The following is a 22,917-nucleotide window of genomic DNA, read 5'->3' as shown; positions in this document are numbered from 1 at the left end:
TGACTAAACAACGTCTTTAATATAATATTACCTATATCATAACATACGGGACCACTTGTATTTCGATTAAATCGAAGTTACATATACAGTGAAAGAGTAAATACATTGAATATTTAAATATTTATCCATTTCCAAAGATATATATTAAATAACAATGAAAAATCTCAGCTCAAAGTAATGTGGAAATACCTTACCCAGATGTCTGTTTTGTTCCAATTGAACGAAAAAACCGTTCTCAAATCCGCAAACTACATTCGGTCATTCTGGTCGATTTGCATAACACCTAAAGGTAACCTATATACTTATTGTATTTATCTGTTTTACTCAATAAAAATTTATGTTTTGCTACTTTCGTTTGCAAGGACTAAATTGTAACAGTGGTTCAGAACTTGTTTGAATTATGATCCTGTTTTGCGAATATGAATTCATTTGCCTACGACTATCTAACTGGCTATTCCAATAGAGCTGGCTATACATGAATTGAAAATTGTTTTGTATTAATTTTGTTTCCGTTTTATTTAACTATGTGTGAAGCAATGGAGAAAATAAAATTGCAGCGTAACGACACACTTCTTTATTTTGAAAGTTCTAACAAGAATAATCCACGTTTAGCAATGGCAAGCTAATATATAGGCTTATCCCCTCCGCGTGGCTGGCTGGTAGGCATGGCGGTGGCAAGGCGGCTGGCAGGAGGGGATGTCAACATGGCGGCTTGGCTTGACGGAGGTGACAGGCGACGTCACGTCCGTTACCACAGAACACATATTACTGTCCGTTACACTCGGCCATCCTGAAACAGTTGTTCCCACAGGAACAACAAAAATAATTAGCTCTCTAATAAATCAATAAGATCTTCGGTTTCCATTCGCTCATCCGAACTGCTAGCACTATCAGAAACTGTAACAATACTTTTATAGGGCCTCAACGAATCTGCAGCTACTAACCCACTAAAACTCTTATACCCACGTAAACCCTATATACTTCTAATTTGGTACCTATCATTGCCCAATACTTCCGTTACGACATAAAGACCGGAATGCAAGTCGTCAAGTTTAGTGTTAACTTTGGATGCTGAACAAGTAGGTGCTTGACGCGTTAGCAATAAATCACCCTTCTTATATATGTGAGCGGATTTTCGTTTCCTATCGAAGTTACGTTTCATTCTAGCGCTCGCTTTTAGTATCCTGACATTGCACCATATAAAACCAATCCGCTACTTCGAGACGATTCACGTTCATAGTGTCTACTGGATGTCTACTTAACGCATCTACATTCTACATGTTTCATTCGTTCCCCCGGCCTATACTCTACGCTTATATCGTAATCTTGTATAGAAAGCCACCACCTTGCGATACGTGGTATAATGTCACGTTTAGTAAGCGTAACGCGGACTGTTGTACAATCAGTAACAATCTTAACCTTTTTTTTCTACTATATATACGCGAAAACGACGCAAGGATTCTACAACGGCAAGAGTTTCCAGTTTATAACCTGAACCTAATATACATGCTTTCCTCTTTACTTGTCACCCTACTAAAATATAAAACGGGTCGCAACGTACCATCAATCTGCTATTCCTAATTTACACGCGTCAGTATGTATTTCCGTAAGAAAGCACAGGATCGTACAAAGCTAACACAGGCTCGGAACACAAACACTTTTTTAATTGTTCGAAACTATTGTTTTGATCACTACTCCATATCCACGAAGCTTTCTTTTTAGTTAAATCGGTTAACCCAGATGTTACTGAAACAATTTTTGTTATCATATTAAGGTGAAATTTACATATTGTGTCCATATTGCAAAAAGTTTAACTGGAAAAATAGTATAAAAATTTTATCTATCGTGGAAATCTCGGAAAATGGTGTCCTTTTAAAAGAACGATAGTAACAACTGGGTTAAAGGGCGGGCAATGATAGCAAAATTGTAAATAAACTTACGAAAATAACTACACAACTCGATAAATTGACGCACACTATGAACATTGGTCGGTGTTGGAAAACGAGACACCGCTAATAACTTTGAATCGCCCGGTTGAATACCAAGCCGATATTTTATGACCTAAATACGTTATTTCATTTTGCAAGAACGAACACTTACTCATGTTTAATTTTCAATTTTCTACTTCAAGTTTGACAAGTACCGCTTGCAAAATATCTAAGCCTGACATAACGTCATTCGAGGGTAAGAGTAAATCGTCCAGAAATGCCAAAATTTCACGTTTACTACTCGACCAAGCCAACTAGACGCTCGGGTGGAATGCGGCCTCCCCGCCCGCTTACCGCCTCAGGTACCGCGTTCGCCTTAGTACGGTTCGCAGCATCGACGCATTCGTACGTTTCGCATCGCTAGTTATTTCTGTACTTTTTATTATTAATCGTTAAAGCTTGTTGTTGACTGTTAAGTTTTTCGTTGTTATTTGTTTAAGTTTTTACTGTGTTGTTATTCATAGACAGCCCTCGAAATGGGGAAAAATAAGACTATTCATAGCGGAGAGCGAACAGTGATATTATTAATATTTTTTTTTTGCTATCTGTACCCGAGACATGGGCGGGTGACGTCACAGTTGAAAAGGGTCTAGTTGGCTTGGTCGAGTAGTACCATGTTTGTTTTTAACATTATTATTTTTAGTTCTACCTACAGATTCAACTATTTTATTTATCAACCGCATAAAAACGGATGGCGCGTTCGCTAAACCGAATGGAATACGAGTGTACTCGAAATGACCCTGAGGTGTTATGAATGCAGTTTTGTGTGTATCTTCATTACTAACACCACAGACTAATAATAATAAACTACGTATACAACACGTAATTATTGATGATGGCCTTGAACCATATCTAAACTCGTAAAATATTAATTGTGGCCCGCTAATTTCGAAACCTGATCGTCTATGTTTGGCAATGGAAATCTATCTTTTACGGTAATAGCATTTAAGGCACGGTTATCAACACACATCCTACTGTCACCGTTTTTCTTTTTGACTATAATGACCGGAGATGCATAACTAGATTCAGACTCTTTGATAATCTCGGCATCTAATAAATCACTTTAGGCTGAACTACTGCTTGTTCGCTATGCGATAATCGATAAGGCTGGCGGTAAATAGGCTGATCACTAGTAAGCTTTATTATTAGCATTATAATTGGCAAATCTATGGCAAGCAAGGGTAAGTACCTGGCTATTTGGCTGTAGTGGAGACTCCTGGCAGCTTTCAGCCCTGGTTAGGACCTCTCCCGGCGGCCACACGATAACCTCGCAGCCCATGTTGATGACTTTGATGTACCCGTCTTCACCAGTGAGCAGGGTGGATGGAAGAGAGTAGGCCACTCCCTGCAGCTCATGATGCCGAGGCGGTGTAACCGCATCGTTGCCGACCTTATTTCCGAGAACCCGCACTTGAATGATGGAAGAGCCAGGTGGAAGTCTCTCTTCGTTGACTGTGACGACTTTAAAGCGATCATGGTCTTCGATAGCCTCAATATCGCAAATGGGATTGGGATCTTGAGTACGATTAAATTTGATTATGCCTTTGCTAACTGTCAATGTCATACCTTCGCTGTTGATGACAGGCTGACCGATTAAAAGATTAACATCGGCCATTTTGATGCTAGACAAGTAGGCGTGGCATTTCATGGTTATACCGTCAATTTCTAATTGAAATTCGACTTCTCCACGACTCGTTGAGAGTCCACCGGAGAATCCTTTTAAAATGACACTCGTCGGTTTGACATCCAATGACAATGCGTTCGATACGTTAACTTGACTGCCGGTATCAATGTATGCTTTCACGTGGATGCCATCGACTTTAACGACCTTTTTGTATATTTCATTATAAGGGCGTAGTACATTTACTTCTTTTATGTTGTCGGTTGAGATAGATCTTCTATTTTCCGTGGCAATTGTAGAACAACGTGAAGCAATGTGTCCCTTATTTCCACATTTATAACATGAACGTGTGTCAGGTAGGGAGCAATCACGCAGTAAATGACCAGTTTTCTTGCATCTCGGACACGGGTCTGTTTCGACATTGGGTGGCATTGACTTTTTATCCAGGTGAGATGGCCTACTCACCAAATTTTTATGAAACCTTGTGTCGATAGGTAAGGTACGGTAGTCGTCAAGTGCACATAAAAATCCTTCGTAAAGCTCTCCTGGCGTGTGGCATTGGAAGGCTCGAGCGTTAGGTTGTAGCGATAGTGGCAGACCACGAATGATACAGGAAACGCTGGCGCTATCGGATAACTTGCACCGGAAGCACATGGCGATTTTATCTTGATAGTATTTTGTCATCGTCTCTGTAGGTTGCTTCTTCCTTTGTAGTAATTCTTCAAGCATATTTCCATAATCGCGATATCGAGGAAATGCTCGCAATAGCATATCCTTCCATTGTTCCCACGTGTAATCGTAGTTCTCTAGACGATTATACCACTTCTTTGCTTGACCTCGCAGCTTATCTTGTAGGTAAAATGATTTAGTTGTATCGTCCCATCCATTTATTTCCCCAATTTGGTCAATTTTACGAATCCATGCTTGTACCGTGCATTCCTCACTATCAGGGTCAAATTCCGGGATTAAAGATGCAGCACGATGGACTTTTGACTTATTTGGAGCTTGGGGGTCATCTTCCAGGTTGCGTAAAGCCTTTACTACTTCTTTTTCCAGCAGATTCTTGAGCAACTTCCGTGCAGGCGGTGAAGAAGTACCCTCATCTTCCTCCGACATTGATTCGTCAGGAGGTCGACAAACTTGTGGTCGACGTCGTTTCATCCCGCTTCTGATTTGTGAAGCAATGGAGAAAATAAAATTGCAGCGTAACGACACACTTCTTTATTTTGAAAGTTCTAACAAGAATAATCCACGTTTAGCAATGGCAAGCTAATATATAGGCTTATCCCCTCCGCGTGGCTGGCTGGTAGGCATGGCGGTGGCATGGCGGCTGGCAGGAGGGGATGTCAACATGGCGGCTTGGCTTGACGGAGGTGACAGGCGACGTCACGTCCGTTACCACAGAACACATATTACTGTCCGTTACATATGTTATAGTTAAATGAATATTGAATAGAATGGTTGGTGCTTGCTCAAAGCTGCAAATAAGTTTAATGGTCCTGACACTATTCGCTGGTCCGGGATACATCGCCCATTTTTGCAAGTGATTACTATCAAGCTAATTTTTCGTGAGTAGCTTTATTTTGATGAGATGCCCAATAATTTCATGTACAAAACTCTCGATTGTGGTAGCTACCAGAGGAAACAAGGATAAAATATTTTGATTTGATGGTTCTCAAATATTAATTACTAACTGAATGTTTTTTTTTTGTTCAATCTCAAGATAATTATCTAAATTATTCGAAAAAATATTTGTCCTACAAAATCTATGGTTTGATCAAAGAGTCCCCCTTTCCAATGTGTATCGATAACGAAGTCATCATAAATGATTACTAACCAGCAGATTTTTTTATTTTCACTTATTTAATACTTACATAATTCAACAGATTGTCCTACAAATTGCGTAATAAATATTTGAGAACCGTCAAATCAAAAATTTTTATCCTTGTTACCTCTGTTAGCTACCACAATCGAGAGTTTCGTACATGAAATTATTGGGCATCTCATCAAAATAAAGCTACTCACGAAAAATTAGCTTGATAGTAATCACTTGCAAAAATGGGCGATGTATCCCGGACTATAGTGTATCGTAAGGGAACGTGTTGAGATTCTGTTGTTAATATTAAGCATTTTTTATTATAGGGATATTTTTTATATGTTTGAATTCCTGAATCATCGTATAACTAGTATACATCAGATAAACTGAGGCCTATTTTATTTATTTATTTTATTTATGACACTTTATTGTACATATAACAGGAATTTAAAATAAGTGAATACATTAAATTGGAAAGTGTACAATAGGCGGCCTTATTGCTTAAAAGCAATCTCTTCCAGGCAACCATAAAAATAAAGAACATGTAAGACATTGGTAAAAAGCGAGGGCCTATGTCCAGCAGTGGAAAAATATAGGCTGATAATGATGATAATAATACATCAGATTTCCGTATATATCACGAATTTTATTTGTATTTTCATTTTTCAATAGAGAATATAATATAAGAAATAACAAGATGCGAAGCTAGTTAAATATTAGTTTGAATGTAATAAGAATGTACTGCGATTCTACACAGCTACCTAATTGATGTAGGTAGTTGATAACAAAACGCAGCTAGTCAACGACTATTGGTAAAGTGAGGGTAGTTGGGTCGAACGTCGTATAAACAGCGTCCGAGCCCCTAGGCACGATCGTACGAATGCGCCACGAGACAAAGGAACGCGGCAATTTATAGTATGCGACAGCTAAGCATGTTCGGACAGGAAACAGTGACAACTATATTGACAACTACTCATCCACAAAAATATTAAATCAAAAGTTACGTCTAACACGGCCATACTGACAATCGTACGTCCTCGTACGCCTTTTCTCGTATTAAAACACCGGTAGTTCATCTCGGGATTACACAACCATCCTGCCTCGGCCAGACTGACCTGACAGAACAATAACCACGTCCACATGACATAGGCACTCCGTTCGCGTATCTTGGTATATCTACGCTCGTACGACTACTAGTGAAATGCATCACTACGATACGTCAGCGACTAGACAATACCTCAACGCCAGAGTTCAACTAGCGATTTGGATCACTACACACAATTCCTTCGATGAACTACATTCCCGTTACAATAATCCACGTAACAAACTTTTACTTCACACAACGAACGAAAAAACACAAACGCCAGTATGCCGTTACAAAACTACGTAAACTCAAAACAATTAACAAGTGTAGGCTTGAATTCGATCCCACTTCTGATATAAGAAATAACAAGATGCGAAGCTAGTTAAATATTAGTTTGAATGTAATAAGAATGTACTGCGATTCTACACAGCTACCTAATTGATGTAGGTAGTTGATAACAAAACGCAGCTAGTCAACGACTATTGGTAAAGTGAGGGTAGTTGGGTCGAACGTCGTATAAACAGCGTCCGAGCCCCTAGGCACGATCGTACGAATGCGCCACGAGACAAAGGAACGCGGCAATTTATAGTATGCGACAGCTAAGCATGTTCGGACAGGAAACAGTGACAACTATATTGACAACTACTCATCCACAAAAATATTAAATCAAAAGTTACGTCTAACAATCATTTTATTTACCGTGCCGCATCAACGAATTGCGGGCTTTTGATAGCAAACTTTGCATAGCATGAATAATAGCTTTTATTTATTATCCAGAGCATTCAGGTAGAAACAATGAACCACTTGAATATTTATTTATAATTGACAAGAACCGAGATGTTTAGTGAGTGGAACTGACGCTTGATAAGTTATAAATACACTGTTTACTTACATTTACATTACTTAGGTGGTAGTTAGGGATTGTGTTGTTGACGTAAGAAGCCTTTGTCCTTTGAGTTTGAAAATGAAATATAACTATTTTTATTTCCTTATTTTAAGTTGGTTGGTCTTTAGTTATCCCTCTATAATATTTAGGTATACTTTAATTATTTACTCCTCTTAAATTCAAAGCATTGCTCTTTCAGGTTGTAATAAAATGCTAGCTTATTAACTTTTAGTTTTCAGGACTGGACAGTTTATATTCTTTTTAAGAATTAATGAATGTAACACGAAACAAAATAACTGGTTCATATAATATGTTATTTAAGTCGTCTATTAGCGATAGGTATCTTTGAATTTCTCAGTATTGTATTTCAAAGACAATAGTTTAGTATTTCAGATTAGTCTATGTTGAAGGGTCTTTTAGAAAAGCTACTTAATGAGGTAAAGCACCCTAATCAAATTTCAAAGTTCTGTGTAATTAGGTATACATAGAAAAATATCAATAATGCTATTTATGTTTCTTTATAGACGGTTCAACGTTGAAACCATTACTTATAAATAATTAATATAATATAAGCTTAACTAGCTAGTTTTTAAATATTAATAATTTAATTAAAACGGGTTTCTTAGTATATTTTAAGGTCTTCGTTGTGAGAATATACTTTTTAATTACCTGACTATAGTGTTCTACTTTTTCTATAGTGTAATAAAATATAAAACTAATTACTATGCCGACCTATAGGAGGTAATTTAATGTAATTTTGGTACAATCCTAACTGGTTTCAATTGTATTAAACCGACTCAGATAATATAATAGGCTCTATAGAAACTATTAGAGATAATACATTTCATATTATACTACTTAAATCTAGTGCTTGACCATTAAAATTCAAATGAATTATTAGCATAAAAGATAATAAACTATGATAGTAGTTAGGTAATATCTAATATCTAATTAAGTTTTTTTTTTCATGCAACAAAAATAAAATTGAATTATTTTTCGATACTTTTAATAAAATTCGTTATAACTTTCACGTTCATTACAAACACATCATAACGAGTTTCCATTCCACTCGAAGCTTGTTTTAGTAGCATCGAGCGAACTTTTCAAATGATGCCTTTCAGCTTTCACGCAGCGCAGTGGAGGACGGGTCGATATTGCGACGTTGCCGCACCGCCACGCCTGCCACTTGCGGCAATGTTTATTTTTACTGTTTGTTGCCAATCAATTAAATGAGGGAAAATGACACCTGCGATCCACGATGTCCGTAATCTAATATATTAGATCGAAATCTATTTGTTCGTTCCTCTGGCGTGCAGATGGCGAAGTGCGCGAAGAATTTAATGAGTGTCAATGGCCTCAATGCAAAAACGGCAAAACAATGGGATGGCCCGTAACATTTTTAAAAATCGAATATCGTAAATCAATGTTAGCGCGCCAAAAATAACAAAGAGTATTGACAATACAGATGCAGTTAGAATGTGATATGTTGTAAATCAAGCTACCTACGTGTATTTGTATTGTATTATTAGAAGCAGGTAGTGCTTGAAATTGTATGCTAGGCTCGATAAGGAGAGATTAGCACACCTCGTTTTCAAAGGGCGGTGATATCTGCGATCGGTTGAATGTGCAGTTAAGGGGCTTAAGGGCTCCCTTAGACCCGTCTACCCGTCCTAAAATAAGACATCTAAGATTGATGATAGGAGCATTTCCATAGCAATGCAGGATTAACAAAATTGTAATGTGCCTTATAATGTGAACTTTACTATTTTCCGTTACTTTTAAGTTTAACCTTATCTAGTAAATTGTGAGATACATAATATTATGTATCGTAAATAAATAAAATAGTAAAGTAAATAAACAAAATAATGACTATAATACATCTACTTTTTATTCTGTCTGCACGCAAACCCGCGCTCTGCAAGCTTGTGAATTAATATAATGGGTAAGTAAAGATTTTGTAATGATTGTTACATAGATTACCTATATTCCTATATAGAGCTAAAGCTCTATAGAGAATAATTTCGCCTTGGGTTTTTTAAAAAGAATATCGTAATCATGAACAATTACAATCCATGTTGGTATTTTGGATTTGATTTTACGTTATAATGAAACAGCCTTAGGCAAATAATAGGAATTAGTGAGGTTTTACTAGGTACATATTGAGATTTAAGACTGTTATGCTGTTTTTAAGGTTTACGTACAACATTATCTGTGACAAATAACATAAAGACTACAAAAAGACTACGTACGAATTAAAGAATATTAACGTAAAAGGAAAACCAATAAAAGTGGTATCTCACTTATCACTACATCAGGGACCAGGGTAAACGTTATTAAAATAATTATTATGAAACATAATAAAAGGTATGCCCCGTGAGGTACTATCTACATAACTATCCTTTGTCCCACATTTACCCCTTGTTTTGTTAAAATTACATGGTATAATTGCTTTTTTACACGAATGAAACAAATTAAAAATAACATTAATTAAAATTTTATGAGACAAAGTTACGTGGTAGGCATTTTCATGGATAACATGTTTAAACGGGTACGTAATATGTATAACACAACTTTGTCTCCTCTCATTTTGAAAAATTTTAAAATGATGTTACAAGGATGTTACATTATTAATAATATGTCGGCGGGAAGTTGCTGATTACAAGAATAAAAAATAATCGTGGCTGGAATGAAACCTCATTTGAAGTTTACTTATGATAAATTTAAAAACAAATGATTAGAAACCATTAAAAATGATAAAAGGGCATTCAGACATTTAAAAGACAACTTTTTACGGTGATGTCGCACTTGCATTGAGCAACAGCGGGGTTATTTTAAAATTTTCTGGTAAATAAACACCTATTTATTGGTTTTAATGATCATCATGTTAATTCAATTTTTGCACTTACCACATTTAGATTTAAATTTTTCTATTGAAGCCTTCTGAATAAGTAAAAAATGTTTAACAATTGAACAAATGGAATGTTCCGTGTTTATATAAAAAGCGTATCCGCTCTATGACACGGTTTAATCGAGTTCAAGGCAATAAAGCGATCGGACCCTCCTCGAGTTGGAAATAAAAAAAGAAATTATTTACTCAATTGCTTTATTGGAACAAACTTTGGTGAACCTAAGCCATGAAAGCGAAATTCATGACGACGTCAATGTCTTCTAGAAACAGTCTTCTTCGTCATAATTATCTAAGGTATATTAAAATAAAGTCTGTATTAATATGAAACAAATTACAATAAAAAAATCTTCATATTACTATACACTTTATTCAAATGACAAATTATTTACAGTAAAATGAATTCGGCTGTTACGCCTCATTCCTTTATTATTAAATTTGATAGTGTAAAAAATTCTCATTCTTATAAACAGCTTTTTTAAGTAGCCTGTTGGGAAACAAGGACAGGGTAAAATAAATCTAATTGAGTTGAATTCTTTGTAAATAGATTCAACCAGTTCGCAGTTGATGTATTCTCTTCTAAAGTAGGAACAGAAAATGTCATCTAATTTCTGGACATATTCAACAAAATCGTCTGGTGGGACAATAAGTAAGCTTTGGTTGACATCTTTGCTGTATTTTCTGTATCTTGAGTATCGCCTTTCCGAATTAAACTTGGGGCTAGCTTGATTTGGTTTCACATATGATTTCAGAATTTGACAAATCTTGTGACGCTCGCTGCATTTTTTTAGAAGATAACTGCATACATAAAATAGTGAGTTGTTTTGGGTTATATTCATTTGATTATATTCTGAGCTCATAATTTGAACGTTATCTAAGTCTTCGATGCACTCACCAAGCGTTTCTTGGGACTCTTTGTGTGACATTTCGTCAGTCAGTTGACTGATCGCACGAGTAAGGAATTTTCCCAAATCATAAATACCTTTTTTTGGATATCTTTTTATACTGGAAAAATATATTTTTTGAAAACCACATATGAACTGTCTACTTGTGGGTGCGGTTACTGAACCATTCTTGTTTCTAATTTGTTCGAAAAAATTCTCTAGTACACCCTTATTGAGCCTCCCTGTACTTAAAAACTTTTGCCCTTCTGACTTTAAATCTTCAAAAAGCATTAAAATAGAAGTAATTGTTATTTGAAAGCCGTTTATAAACTGAGCAGATGAAGTAATATTTCTTCCGTTTTTCGGATTGATCAATTTCACATGTTGAAAAAAAGTCAACATTTCCTTGAAGAAAGTTATCTGCGATTCCTGTCCACAGAAAGCTTTTCTGTATTCATTGCTATCGTTATGACTTAATGAGTTTAATGCGTCAAACAAATTGTTCATATTTCTAATGAGTTCAGCAGTGCTCCTGCCGGACTCCTCAATCTGATTAAAATCTACGTAAGTGGATATACCAGCGGCAACAGAATTACTTAAAAGTTCAGTAGCATAGCGAATTTTCCTCTTTTCCAAATTTGTTGGATATATGTGGCTATTAGTCAATTTATGTGCAAGTTTAATGCTCTTTTGTTTATCATTCTCATAAAATTTAACGATATTTTCGTATTTAGCTACACGGTCACGGAAATGGAAGTCGTAGGTAATGAAGTAGTTGTGAATCAGTCTTATGAGATGTGGTGCATCAAAAATATAATATATTTTTCTCTCATTAATGGAGAAATAAGGCCGTTCAATGGTAACAAATCTATGTTTTGTAATGTTGAATAGATCAGATCCCATGTCGGAGACAAATGTTCTAATGTTGAGACCTATCTCAAATAATTTTTCAAAAAGTCTATCAATCCACTTAGCTATCTCGTCGGAACTATTCCTACTATCAGAGAGTAATGCAAATCCCACGGGTTGCTTCCAGTTGACAAAAATCCCACGAACCATCACGACTAAAGCTTTTCTAGCAGGTGCCGGTGACTGTACTCCATCGACTTCATGAAAACCAATTATTTTATCTTGCTTTAAGTTATAAAATAAATAAGTCTTTAAACCCATGGCGTCAATGACAACTGAGCAGTTCTTTTCCATTTTATTCATGGCATCAACTTTAGTTTTCAGAATTGACATAAGTCCGTCGTTTATTTTAGATGTTACTGGTATTCTATGCTTATTTAATGTTTCCGGCTTTGGGAGGCATACCATACTTTGCAGCAACTTGTAAGCTTGTGGACTGTTATAATATAAATTTAAGCAAAACATAATGTAATTTTGGTCATATCTATTTCCGGTAGAACGATGTTTTAAGTGAGTTTGTGCCTTTATCAACACAGCTAACTCTTTCGTCAGATATTTGTCACAAAACTCATGGAATTGATCCCTTTGATATTTTTCCGATTTATCAGTTTTAATTTTTTTTCCACATTCCAAAACATAGGAGTTTTGCTTTCTTTTCCCGGGAGAATCCATTGAAAGAGATCTGGTAGTTTGACTACTGTCACTGTATGAAAATTTTACCTGGTCCGTCTGTATACAGATTTCAACCATCTTTGGAGTTTCTGTCAAGGTCTGAGCATCTTTTTTTAGAAACTCTGGTAGATGAAGAGATGGTAAGGAATTGATGTTGAGCTTTTTGCGATACTTTCCCGATAGAATATCCATAGAATGAAAATGAATTTGACATACGGTATAACTGTGAGGCGGTTTGTTCATCAAATCTTCTCGACATATCAGACGAAGCCATTCGGATCGTCTGAAAAAGATAACGAAATATTTTTTGTTATTTGTCATTTTCATTAAAAAAGGTGTGAAGGTTTACAACAATTCCAAGTGCTGATTACAAAATATGTATAAAAAATTATATTATTTTTTAAAATTGTAATCTGAATCTGAATAAAAAAATCACGTTTTACAAATATGTTTTAAGTAACGTCGAAAAGGTATGACACGTCACACGTCACACGACGTTTGACATGTCGCTCTGCAGAAAGCGCGCGAAATTGAACAGAAATTCGGCTACATTTTTTTTAATCAAATGGTCAGCCTAAGTTCGGAATTCAAACCACATTCGGCCCTTCCCATATATATCTTCTTATATATAAAAATGAATCACAAAATGTGTTGGTAAGCGCATAACTCGAGAACGGCTGAACCGATTTCGATAATTCTTTTTTTATTATATTCCTTGAAGTACGAGGATGGTTTTTATGTAGAGAAAACGTGCGACGTGGGCGAAGCCGGGGCGGACCGCTAGTAATATAATATATTATATACTTTATATGTAGGTATCATTATTCTTACCTTTCACAGTTAGTAGGAAGTTTAAAAAACGATAGATCTGGATTCGCTATTGACGAGTTCAAACAACCGTACACAGCGCAATTTGTTCGTGTCATTTTTAAAAATATCGCGTAAATAAGCGGCTCTCCCTGCTGACGGTACCGCGACAACTGCTTACGAGAGTTATGAATTACGACTGACGCGAGTCGCGACTCTCGACGCGATGTGATGTGTGTAGTGTGTACTGTGTGTGAGCGGTTTGGCAGACGAACGTTTGTACCACATACACAGTAGGTAGAAGGAACAGTAAAGCGACTAATCCCCTGTGATGAAATAATAACCTACGCACCAGCCACCATTGAAGCAATAGGGTTGTTACTGTTTTGATATTGTTTGTTTTTTTTTTCTTTAAATATCTAGATATTTGTAGCTAATCAAATAACAAGACGTAGTTTTTCATACTTTATTTATAAATCAATCAAATAAAATGAACCTTAAATTAAAATACTCGCTACTATTTATACAATATTCATTTACACTTTCTAAATTTTCGTGTCCCATTTCAAATGAGGGACTTAACTATATCGATTTTCAAATTCATCTTTATCCAAATTACCTAATCCTAAATATTTATCAGTCACCATTCATGATACAGACAGACAGACTATAAATCTTAAATAATATTATACGGTACTTATTATTAAATATTTTTCAAAAATATAGTACCTACATACTTAAGTATATTTATAAACATTGATCATAGCTCATAATTTATATTATACTTTTAATTTAGAAAATAGGTAAGTAGGTCCTTAATTAATAATCCTTAACCCGCCATTGGTGACCTCATATGTCTGTGAGACCGGGCAGTTAAAGAAACCCAAATATTTTTGTCACCGTTTATCGAATTGCACTGTGGTTTCGAGTAGCTGCCTAATTTCGCGCCCCCTACCCTACCCCTACCCCATGACAGCGACGCGGGCGCACGTTACTGAGTTTTGGCCAAAACCCGGTGCGTGAGACCGGCGTCACCAACTAAGTAAGTAAAATGGTTATTGTGTATTTTTTTTATTTTACTTATTTTGATAAAGCTATTGTTGTAATTTATAGTTTAATCATATAATTCTATTATTAGTAAGCGTTTTGCTAGATTTGATCGATATTTTACAAGAAATTCCGTGTTTTTTGTTCAAATTGTGAACACTGTTTCAGCATGTCTTACGAAAGTAATCAGTGTCGTCTCGAGGCTCTTTTGCAAGAAGCAGTATCTGATGAGGACAGATTACAAACGTCATCGGAAAGTGAATCTGGAAGTGACTTCGAACCAGATAATTTCGAACCAGATCGCACGTAGTACCAATAACTTGCTCTAGTTGTTTGGCTGTAGAAGATGAGTGATTTTAGTATTGTATATATTTTTTTTTGGTCGAAGTATTACCATTTATGTTACTTCATTTTATGTTTTCAGTGTCATAAGACTGACTAAGCCTAATTTTACTGTTAAATAATTAAGATTGATGCTTTATTTTTGAGTTTTAAAAAAACATTGTTAAAATACTTGACAATTTTAGTTATTTCAAAGATGTTGTCTTATGCTAATAAAAGAGATTTGATTTATTAAATACCTATGTTTTATTGACAATAAAAGATCAAATTTTATATCTATCCCAATGAAAAGTAGCATGAACCGTAAATTACAGATAAACTCGTAGTCAAAAACCCCGGTGCGTGAGACCGGGGTCACCAACGCTGTAAGTCAAATTCACGTCACCAATGGCGGGTTAAATAATCTTAATCTACTAAAATATTATTCCTAATAATACTTATAGGTATTTTAAGAATTGAAAGTCATTATGCCGAAACGAGTTAAAAATGAATATCATAGATAGAAAAGTAGACATGCAAATTTCCGTACAGTATTTTTTTCATTTGAAAATAAAATCGCTCCTGGCTGGATAAAAACACAGATTAGATAAAGTTTAGCTATAGACAACAGTTTACAAGTCGGCAGCGTGGATGGCAGAATTTTATAGAAAATCCATAGCTAAGAGGTCTGTATGGTAGGAGCATTATTACGCCTAGTTTGGGAAGTAATGTACGTAGCGGGGTGGTCGTGCGGGGGGCGCTGGAGCCTGCCGGGGGGCGGGGGAGGGGGTGTACGGGTCTGCTCGACCCGGATACGACTGGGCTGGATGTAGTCTTGACGAGGCGGCATTCCTGGAAATTATAAAAAAATATGCTACACGACATACATTCAACAATGTTGAGGACATAAATTGTATTTATTTTGCATTTATATTATTTTACAGTATTATTATACAAACGATGAAAATTGGTCCAGTACTCCAGTGGAGCAATAACCTATAGGCACACGATTGTTTTAAACTAATACATGGTAGTTTTTAATCTAAATTTTAAGTACCTACGTAGAGATAAACTACAATAACATGGCGCGCCCCTCCAAAATTCAAAACGTTTGAAGTATTTGTGAAAGTATTTACAAATTACAATACACCACCAAGATTCACAACGCATGTGTGCGTAATGAGACGGCCGTCAAACAAAAACAAATCCACGGATTTGTTGCTCGACTAGTCACGCTCTAATCGCTCATTATTATTAGTAATGGCGCTGCACTGAGCCACTGACGTATTCTATGAAAACGACACGTGTGCGTTGTCTTGGGCGCTCGGCAACTTATGATTAGTTGACCAACAAATCTGGACGTAAAGTACTAAAGACGAATACGTACAACTACATACAAACTCCTTCGTAAGGATGTCACTACACACATTGAAACAGTAATTTGGAGGGGCGCGCCATGTTATGCCGGCGCCAGACATTGCGATCAAAGTTTGAGCACACATTTTCAAAACTTTGATCAAACTTTATATGCACAAATGTATCCGGCTAGACTTGTATTTCAAATGATTTACGGCCACAGTTACCGCAAAGATGGCTGAGAGATTAGACGACGATTTTGATGACTCCGTCAGTCTGTTTTATTTGAGTGCCTTTAATTTTTTTTTCATTCTCATATTGTGAAAACTCCAAGAAGAAGGCGTGAGTGGATGTCTATACTGTATCGTAAGAGAACACGGTAAGTTAAATAGTTTGCAATTTTAAACATTTAATTTACTGAATTATTTATTAATTAACCAATTCATTTTTTTTTCAGTGGTTTCATGACTAATATGCTAGAAGATTTGATGCCTAGACCCGTAGGCTACTTCGATAATTTTTGCAGAATGTCTTGTGCTGATTTTGAAGTAATATTGCAAAGAATTTCTCCTTTAATTTCAAAGAAAGACACTAAATGGAGAACTGCTGTTCCTACAAAAAATCGATTAGCATTGACTTTAAGGTTTCTAGCAACAGGTGAAAGCTATATGAGTCTGCAATACCTATTTAAAATTTCTCATCAACTTATTTCTACTATTGTATAATATGAAGTTTGTAATGCGCTGATTCGAGTTCTTCGGGATGAAGTGAAGGTGATAACAAGAAAACTACATAGTAAATTCAACCATTTCTTTATTGTTCATGAAGCTAAAGAATAATGAATTAATGAATATAAAGATTAATAATCAAATTACCTAGTGTGTTTTCATAATTACACAATTAAATATGTCATAGTAATCAAAAGTTATCCGAATTTAGTAATCATCCAAGTGGTAATGGTCATCATCATCACTAATATCGGTACCACGGCATCGGTCATATTATGCTTCTTGAATTATATCTTTGTTATTTTTAGGGCGTACTATACGCCCTAAAAATAATATTAATTTTCTATTTTTTATTTTCTATATTAATTTTAAGGTTTCCGAAATAATATTAATTTTCTTATTCTTTGGCACTTCTGGTTCCCGATTAAGACTGTTTAATGTTTATAGTTTATACTAAATGATTCTATATTATTATCATAATCACATGCGGTGCAAGTATTTGTTATGTAATTTGATTGCGACCTTAGGCTGCGACACAGTTTGAGAATCAAATGATCGCCCCGGTATCTCATGAATTTCAGTCTGTATTCGTATGTCTCTTTCATATGGCATTGGTGTTGATTGAATATCGTACCTATTTTTTAATGGATTGAGATCTTAGCATAAATCGTTTGAAGCTGCTGGGTATTGCCTTGTCGATGACCCCGGTTGAACATACTCTTGTGGTGTAACTGAAGATTGTTCAGACTCGAACGATCTAGGTACAAAAATAGAATGTTGATTAAATGTTTTCGGTGAACATATCTCTTTAGTCTTTCCTAATTTTCATAGTGAACCTAAATATTAAATTATCAATCTCGTTCATTAATATCAGTCGGTGATCTTCTTGTAGTGACTTTAGCTTTTCAGCGAGTAGTTGGCCGTATAAATCACATTCGCTGACTGCTTTCGTATTTTTGGATCTTTCTTTAATTAATGCAAATGCCTCATCCATCTGTTTTTTTGCAACATCCTGCATTCTACACCGTCTTTTGGGAATCACAGAAGAATCAGACTGGTTTTCAGGAGTCTCACTTCGATTGCTTGATACAAGTGATTCAGATCTTAGTGTATTTGAGTCCATGAAGTTACTTGATTCCGATTCATGTGAACGGCTTCTCCGTTCAATACTAGAATCCGATCGCTCCTGCAATCATAATAAGTACTAAAATTAGGCATAAATTGTGCATTGTGAATGTAAAATATGACAGAAATTATTAATTTCTGTTTCAGTTGCCGAAATCTACGAATGAGTGGCTAATCAAAGCAGCTGGCTTTGAAAGGCTATTTCCACATGCCCTGGGAGCTATAGATGGCAAGCATGTTGTATTGGAATCGCCTATTCATAGTGCGTCTGAGTACATAAACTACAAAAAAGATTTTAGTATTGTCCTATTGGGTTTAGTAGACAGTGACTATTTATTTATGTTTGCTGATGTGGGTTGCCAAGGTAGAATGAGCGACGGTGGTGTTTTAAGAAACAGTATATTATGGGATAAAATGAACGACAATACTCTAAAACTACCGAATCCCCGTCCGTTACCAGGAAGAAATGTAAATGTGTCATTTGTGTTTGTGGCTGATAGTGCCTTTGCATTAAGTAACAATATCATGAGACCGTACCCAGGACACCACCCTGAACAAAGTATGAAAAGAAGTTTTAACCGAAAATTATCTAAGGCAAGAGTCAAGGTAGAACACGTTTTTGGTATAATGACGTCAGTGTTCAGAGTCTTCAAAAAGCCCATGCTTCTCCAACCAGATAAAAAATGCAACCATTTCGTGAAATGGCCAATCATTTCATGAAATGAGCAAATTTACGATATGGCCACGACATATAGGTACATGGTGTGTTTCAGCATTTCCCATTGCGGAAATTCTTCCACAAGTTGTAATTATACTAATAAAAGCATAACATTTCATCGTAAATTATTTTTTGTTATAAATAATGCCGTTTTTCCTTAAAATTATAGAATATTTACAAGTATTATGAGTATCACCATAGAAATCTAAATAACAATGAATGACACTGTCACCGTTCTTATTACGTTTAACACAAATTGCAACCTTATTTGTATGTGTTAGGAGGTGTTAGGTTCAAAATGGGTTCAAAGTTATATCTATTGAAAATTAACGCCCTCTGTTGTTATTTTAAAGGACTAGAGCGACCGAAGTGAGTGCGAAAAATTCTCCATTTTTTGTAGAGTAAGAATATGATTGTAACTCAAAATCGTCAAAAGTGAGTAACGATGTTGTTGCATGCAGGTATCGATATGATTTTGAATCAGTAAAATTGTAAATATATTATTTTTAAATAAAGGATTTTTACATTAAATAATTGGTTCTTAATAATATTATGAAATAAATTATCTGTCTATTTACTCACCTTAGTGCATAATGTTGGATGATAATTGTATACGGAACCCATATAATTGTGCATCGCATCGAACGCGAACCACGTTGGTTTAAAAATCTCAACTGCTCCTGAGCCTGTTTTCGTTGAGTCTTTAATCTTTTTCAAATTATCTCTGTACTGTGTTAGTAGGATATTTCTCTTCTTTTTAAGTTCTTCTACTGTAAACGGCACGGAGAAACTATTTTTTATTCTAATCCATGCGTCGTTTACCAGGTTTCGATTTTTGTGATCCCTGTTTTTCGGATTCCATATTGAGGGTTCTGTTTGAAGTAGCTCTATAAATTCTATTACGGCGTCATTACCCCACTCCATTATTGACGCTCAAAATAACACTTACAGATTAAATATTGCATACAACTGCTTCGTTCAGCGGCTCACACGCGACTAAACACTGCAACGAGAACGAGTATGGAAGGCCGCACAAACTTTGAACTTTGTTTACTTTGATGTGCGCACTAAAAACCGACACATGATGGCAAACTACAAATATGTGTTCAAACTTTGCACAATACACAAATGTCAGTGCCACACTTCGCGACTTTGTAGGTATTTGCGTATTTGAACATATGTCTGGCGCCGGTTTTATCGTAGTTTATCTCTACTATGATCCCTATACAAACAAAATAGTGCTATTAAATGTTTTTAATAGCACTATTTTGTTTGTATAGGGAGCTTTTTGCTTTTTCAGTTCCTCTTATATGATATTAAGCTAAAAAATAATCTACCTATACAATAATATAATACGTGATTTTAACGTGAGCTAGTCTTAGATAGTTAGATCATTAATCTCGAAAGTATACCTAATAATTATTATTGAGTTTTATATCCTACACAATCCGATAGCGCTCGTAGATTTTTCCAGATCACGATAACGGAGATACAACAAGAGCAGTTTATCTGAAATCATTTGAAGAGATCTTGTTGTATTAGATTGTAGAAAGGACGAAAGTACTTTTACAATAACAGGTTCACACGTACTAAAATGCTAACAACAATGTGTATGACAAAGTGTTTAATTTAATCACAACCCTAGAATGTAACACAACCAATCTACATGTACTAATATTATAAAGCTGAAGAGTTTGTTTGTTTGTTTGTTTGTTTGAAAGGAATCTCAGGATCCGATTTTAAAAATTATTTTGGTGTAAGATAGCCCATTTATCGAGGAAGGCTATAATAAATCATCACGCTCAGATCAACAGGAGCTGACAATGCGGGTAAACCGCGGGGCACAGCTAGTAGATGATAATATTGTTCGAATAATTTGAAGGACCTCCTTCCAGATATCGTAATTAGTAGGTACTTAATTAATAGAACCGTGGTATCTTGAAAACATCTCAAGTAGACGGTAGTACGGTCGCTTCAGAGGTAATTACTAATTATTTGAGGCATAAATAACAATTATCTTTTACGTAATTTGTTTACGAAGTTCCATAAAGATTACACACGGAAGGAAACACACAAATACCATCTTTATCAATATATTGAATTGTTATTAACGTATGTTTATTTGTGCTAGCAATAAGCTACCTGTTACTAAAAATAACATTAAAAAAATGTTAAAAAAGGATTTTTTTTGTATAGTACCTAATACAAATTTCTTCGATACCTACTATATCAATAACAGAAGGAGATGTTAAGGTCAAAATGCAGATTAATCGATTGTTTTCTATTTGTTCCTTCACAATATACGTCTTAGTTTTATCAATTTCTTTTTCAAGAAAATACTTTTAATTAGGTATTGATAAATTTTATTCTATTGTTTGATCAATTTTCTTTTGTTTTTGAAAAATATAATCTAAATAAAAATTATCTAATTACCTATGTATTTTTCGACAAAATTAAGTTCGAAGATTTTTTTGCGATTTTCGCTAAGTATAGTTAAGTAGTTATATGAAGTTATATGAAAGTAAAAAAAAACTTCTTAGGTAGGTATTCATAGAATATTTCTTATAACAGAAAAAGAGAGTGTACCGTGTAACGTAGGTCTACGTCTTTTTATTTTTTTTCTAATTTGATATCGAAGAAATAATGTGTAAGATAGATTGTAATCGCCTAGGTTCTATTACCAACATCTAGCTCTACCAGTTATCTACTAAATACCCTGAACGTCCCTATGTACCTATGCTTAAATCTTTAAAACTACGCAACGGATTTTGATGCAGTTTTTTTTAATAGATAGAGTGATTCAAGAGGAAGGTTTTAGTATATAATTTATTATGTTTTAGACAAAGCGGGCGAAGCCGCGGGCGAAGCCGCGGGCGGAAAGCTAGTATATTATTAACACTTGATATTTGTTTGAGTAATACGCTCCAGGATCGTGAATTACCTTTCGTTAAACATAATAAAAAATCAACTCACCGATTTTAAATCTATCACAATGTTTCTTAAATAGGAATTTTCTTATTTCAGATCAAATATTCCACGTCAATCAAAATATTTCCAAAACAAATGTTCGCGTGCGTTGGGATGTCGATATGTTTTCACTTTACATCCAGTTTATCTTGAGAGTTAGATAACGTATCTTGTTTATCAGTGTCGAGGTTTTCAATTCTGATAATATTATATTGACAATTTTCCAAATATCAACATTGTAATAGAAAAAAGTATTAAAGTCATATACAGGTAGGTAGGTATTTTATAAATGCAAAAGTTTCTGTCGGCTGTGGAACAGTGAAAGTTTAGATTTATATCTATTTAGTCAGCAAATCCAGGTGCTGAATCTTGTTTGTTATACGTAGGCCAGTCACTGCGATATCTCACCAATTTTCAATGATCGCATTTTAACTTACGTATTTAAATTACAATTGATAGGGAAATTATGCTTATAATTCGACACACATTTCAACTCCACTATCGGCTGTACTTGATTCTTCCATACTCCATAGTATAATAATATTATATTTATAGAAGACTGAAGAGTTTGTTTGTTTGTAAGCGCTGAACTCCGGAACTACTACTAGCTGTGTCACAGAGTTGTATATTTAAGTAGACAACGCAAGTACCGCGATCTGTATGAAAACCAAGCGTGTCATATTTTTTGTACTGACCTTGACGCGTTATGACGTCACGAGCGCTTTTTAGTGATGTTAATTTCATTTTACGCTAAATCGATTAGGCCGCCACTCGCACGGCGATTCTAGTATCGTCCTATCCCATCGAAGTAAATCGAAAGAAATCAGATCAAACTAGATCTATGTCTAAGAGGTAGTCAAATAAATGAATCGTAATCGATTACTAAATCGATTCAAGACAGAAAAATGATAATTACCATAGACAGAGGGATGATAAAATAAAGTTATAAACCTTTTAATATTCTAACAAGTAAACTAATGTGTTTTAGCTTTTTCTTACATATGCCCATTGAGTTACCATGTACTACGTACTAGAGAGGCCATCGAAAGAAAGTAATGAAACTGTCAATCAATCAATCTTTAT

The 22,917-nt window shown here is 35.2% G+C and overlaps 2 protein-coding genes across 2 annotated transcripts; both read right to left on the bottom strand.

The window, feature by feature from the left end:
* Positions 1–559: 559 nt before the first annotated feature.
* Positions 560–3,750, bottom strand: LOC149898904 (uncharacterized). The gene is made up of 2 exons (XM_090114356.1): positions 3,178–3,750; positions 560–790 (listed from the first exon to the last, which is right to left on the bottom strand). The coding sequence occupies exons 1-2, from the start codon at positions 3,634–3,636 to the stop codon at positions 776–778; spliced, it is 474 nt and encodes a 157-aa protein (XP_089970482.1). The 5' UTR covers positions 3,637–3,750; the 3' UTR covers positions 560–775.
* A 14,055-nt stretch (positions 3,751–17,805) lies between these two features.
* Positions 17,806–20,159, bottom strand: LOC149898903 (uncharacterized). Its single transcript, XM_090114487.1, has 2 exons — positions 19,450–20,159; positions 17,806–18,210 (listed from the first exon to the last, which is right to left on the bottom strand). The coding sequence occupies exons 1-2, from the start codon at positions 19,789–19,791 to the stop codon at positions 17,833–17,835; spliced, it is 720 nt and encodes a 239-aa protein (XP_089970613.1). The 5' UTR covers positions 19,792–20,159; the 3' UTR covers positions 17,806–17,832.
* Positions 20,160–22,917: the final 2,758 nt, after the last annotated feature.

Source organism: Colias eurytheme, chromosome 21, assembly GCF_061535395.1.
Source record: "Colias eurytheme isolate Ceu_HAF_F1 chromosome 21, ilColEury1 Martin Lab GWU primary, whole genome shotgun sequence".
Taxonomy (NCBI): domain Eukaryota; kingdom Metazoa; phylum Arthropoda; class Insecta; order Lepidoptera; family Pieridae; genus Colias; species Colias eurytheme.
Note: the sequence above shows the minus strand (reverse complement) of the source record. Positions and strands in the feature narration are given on the sequence as shown.

What these genes read in the sequence shown, in the direction of transcription:
- LOC149898904 (XM_090114356.1), bottom strand. Translation starts at nt 3,636, where the DNA reads ATGAAATGCCACGCCTACTTGTCTAGCATCAAAATGGCCGATGTTAAT.
- LOC149898903 (XM_090114487.1), bottom strand. Translation starts at nt 19,791, where the DNA reads ATGGAGTGGGGTAATGACGCCGTAATAGAATTTATAGAGCTACTTCAA. An exon ending in ATCCAACATTATGCACTAAG is followed by an intron (nt 18,211 to 19,449) that starts GTGAGTAAATAG and finishes TTATGATTGCAG; the next exon opens with GAGCGATCGGATTCTAGTAT.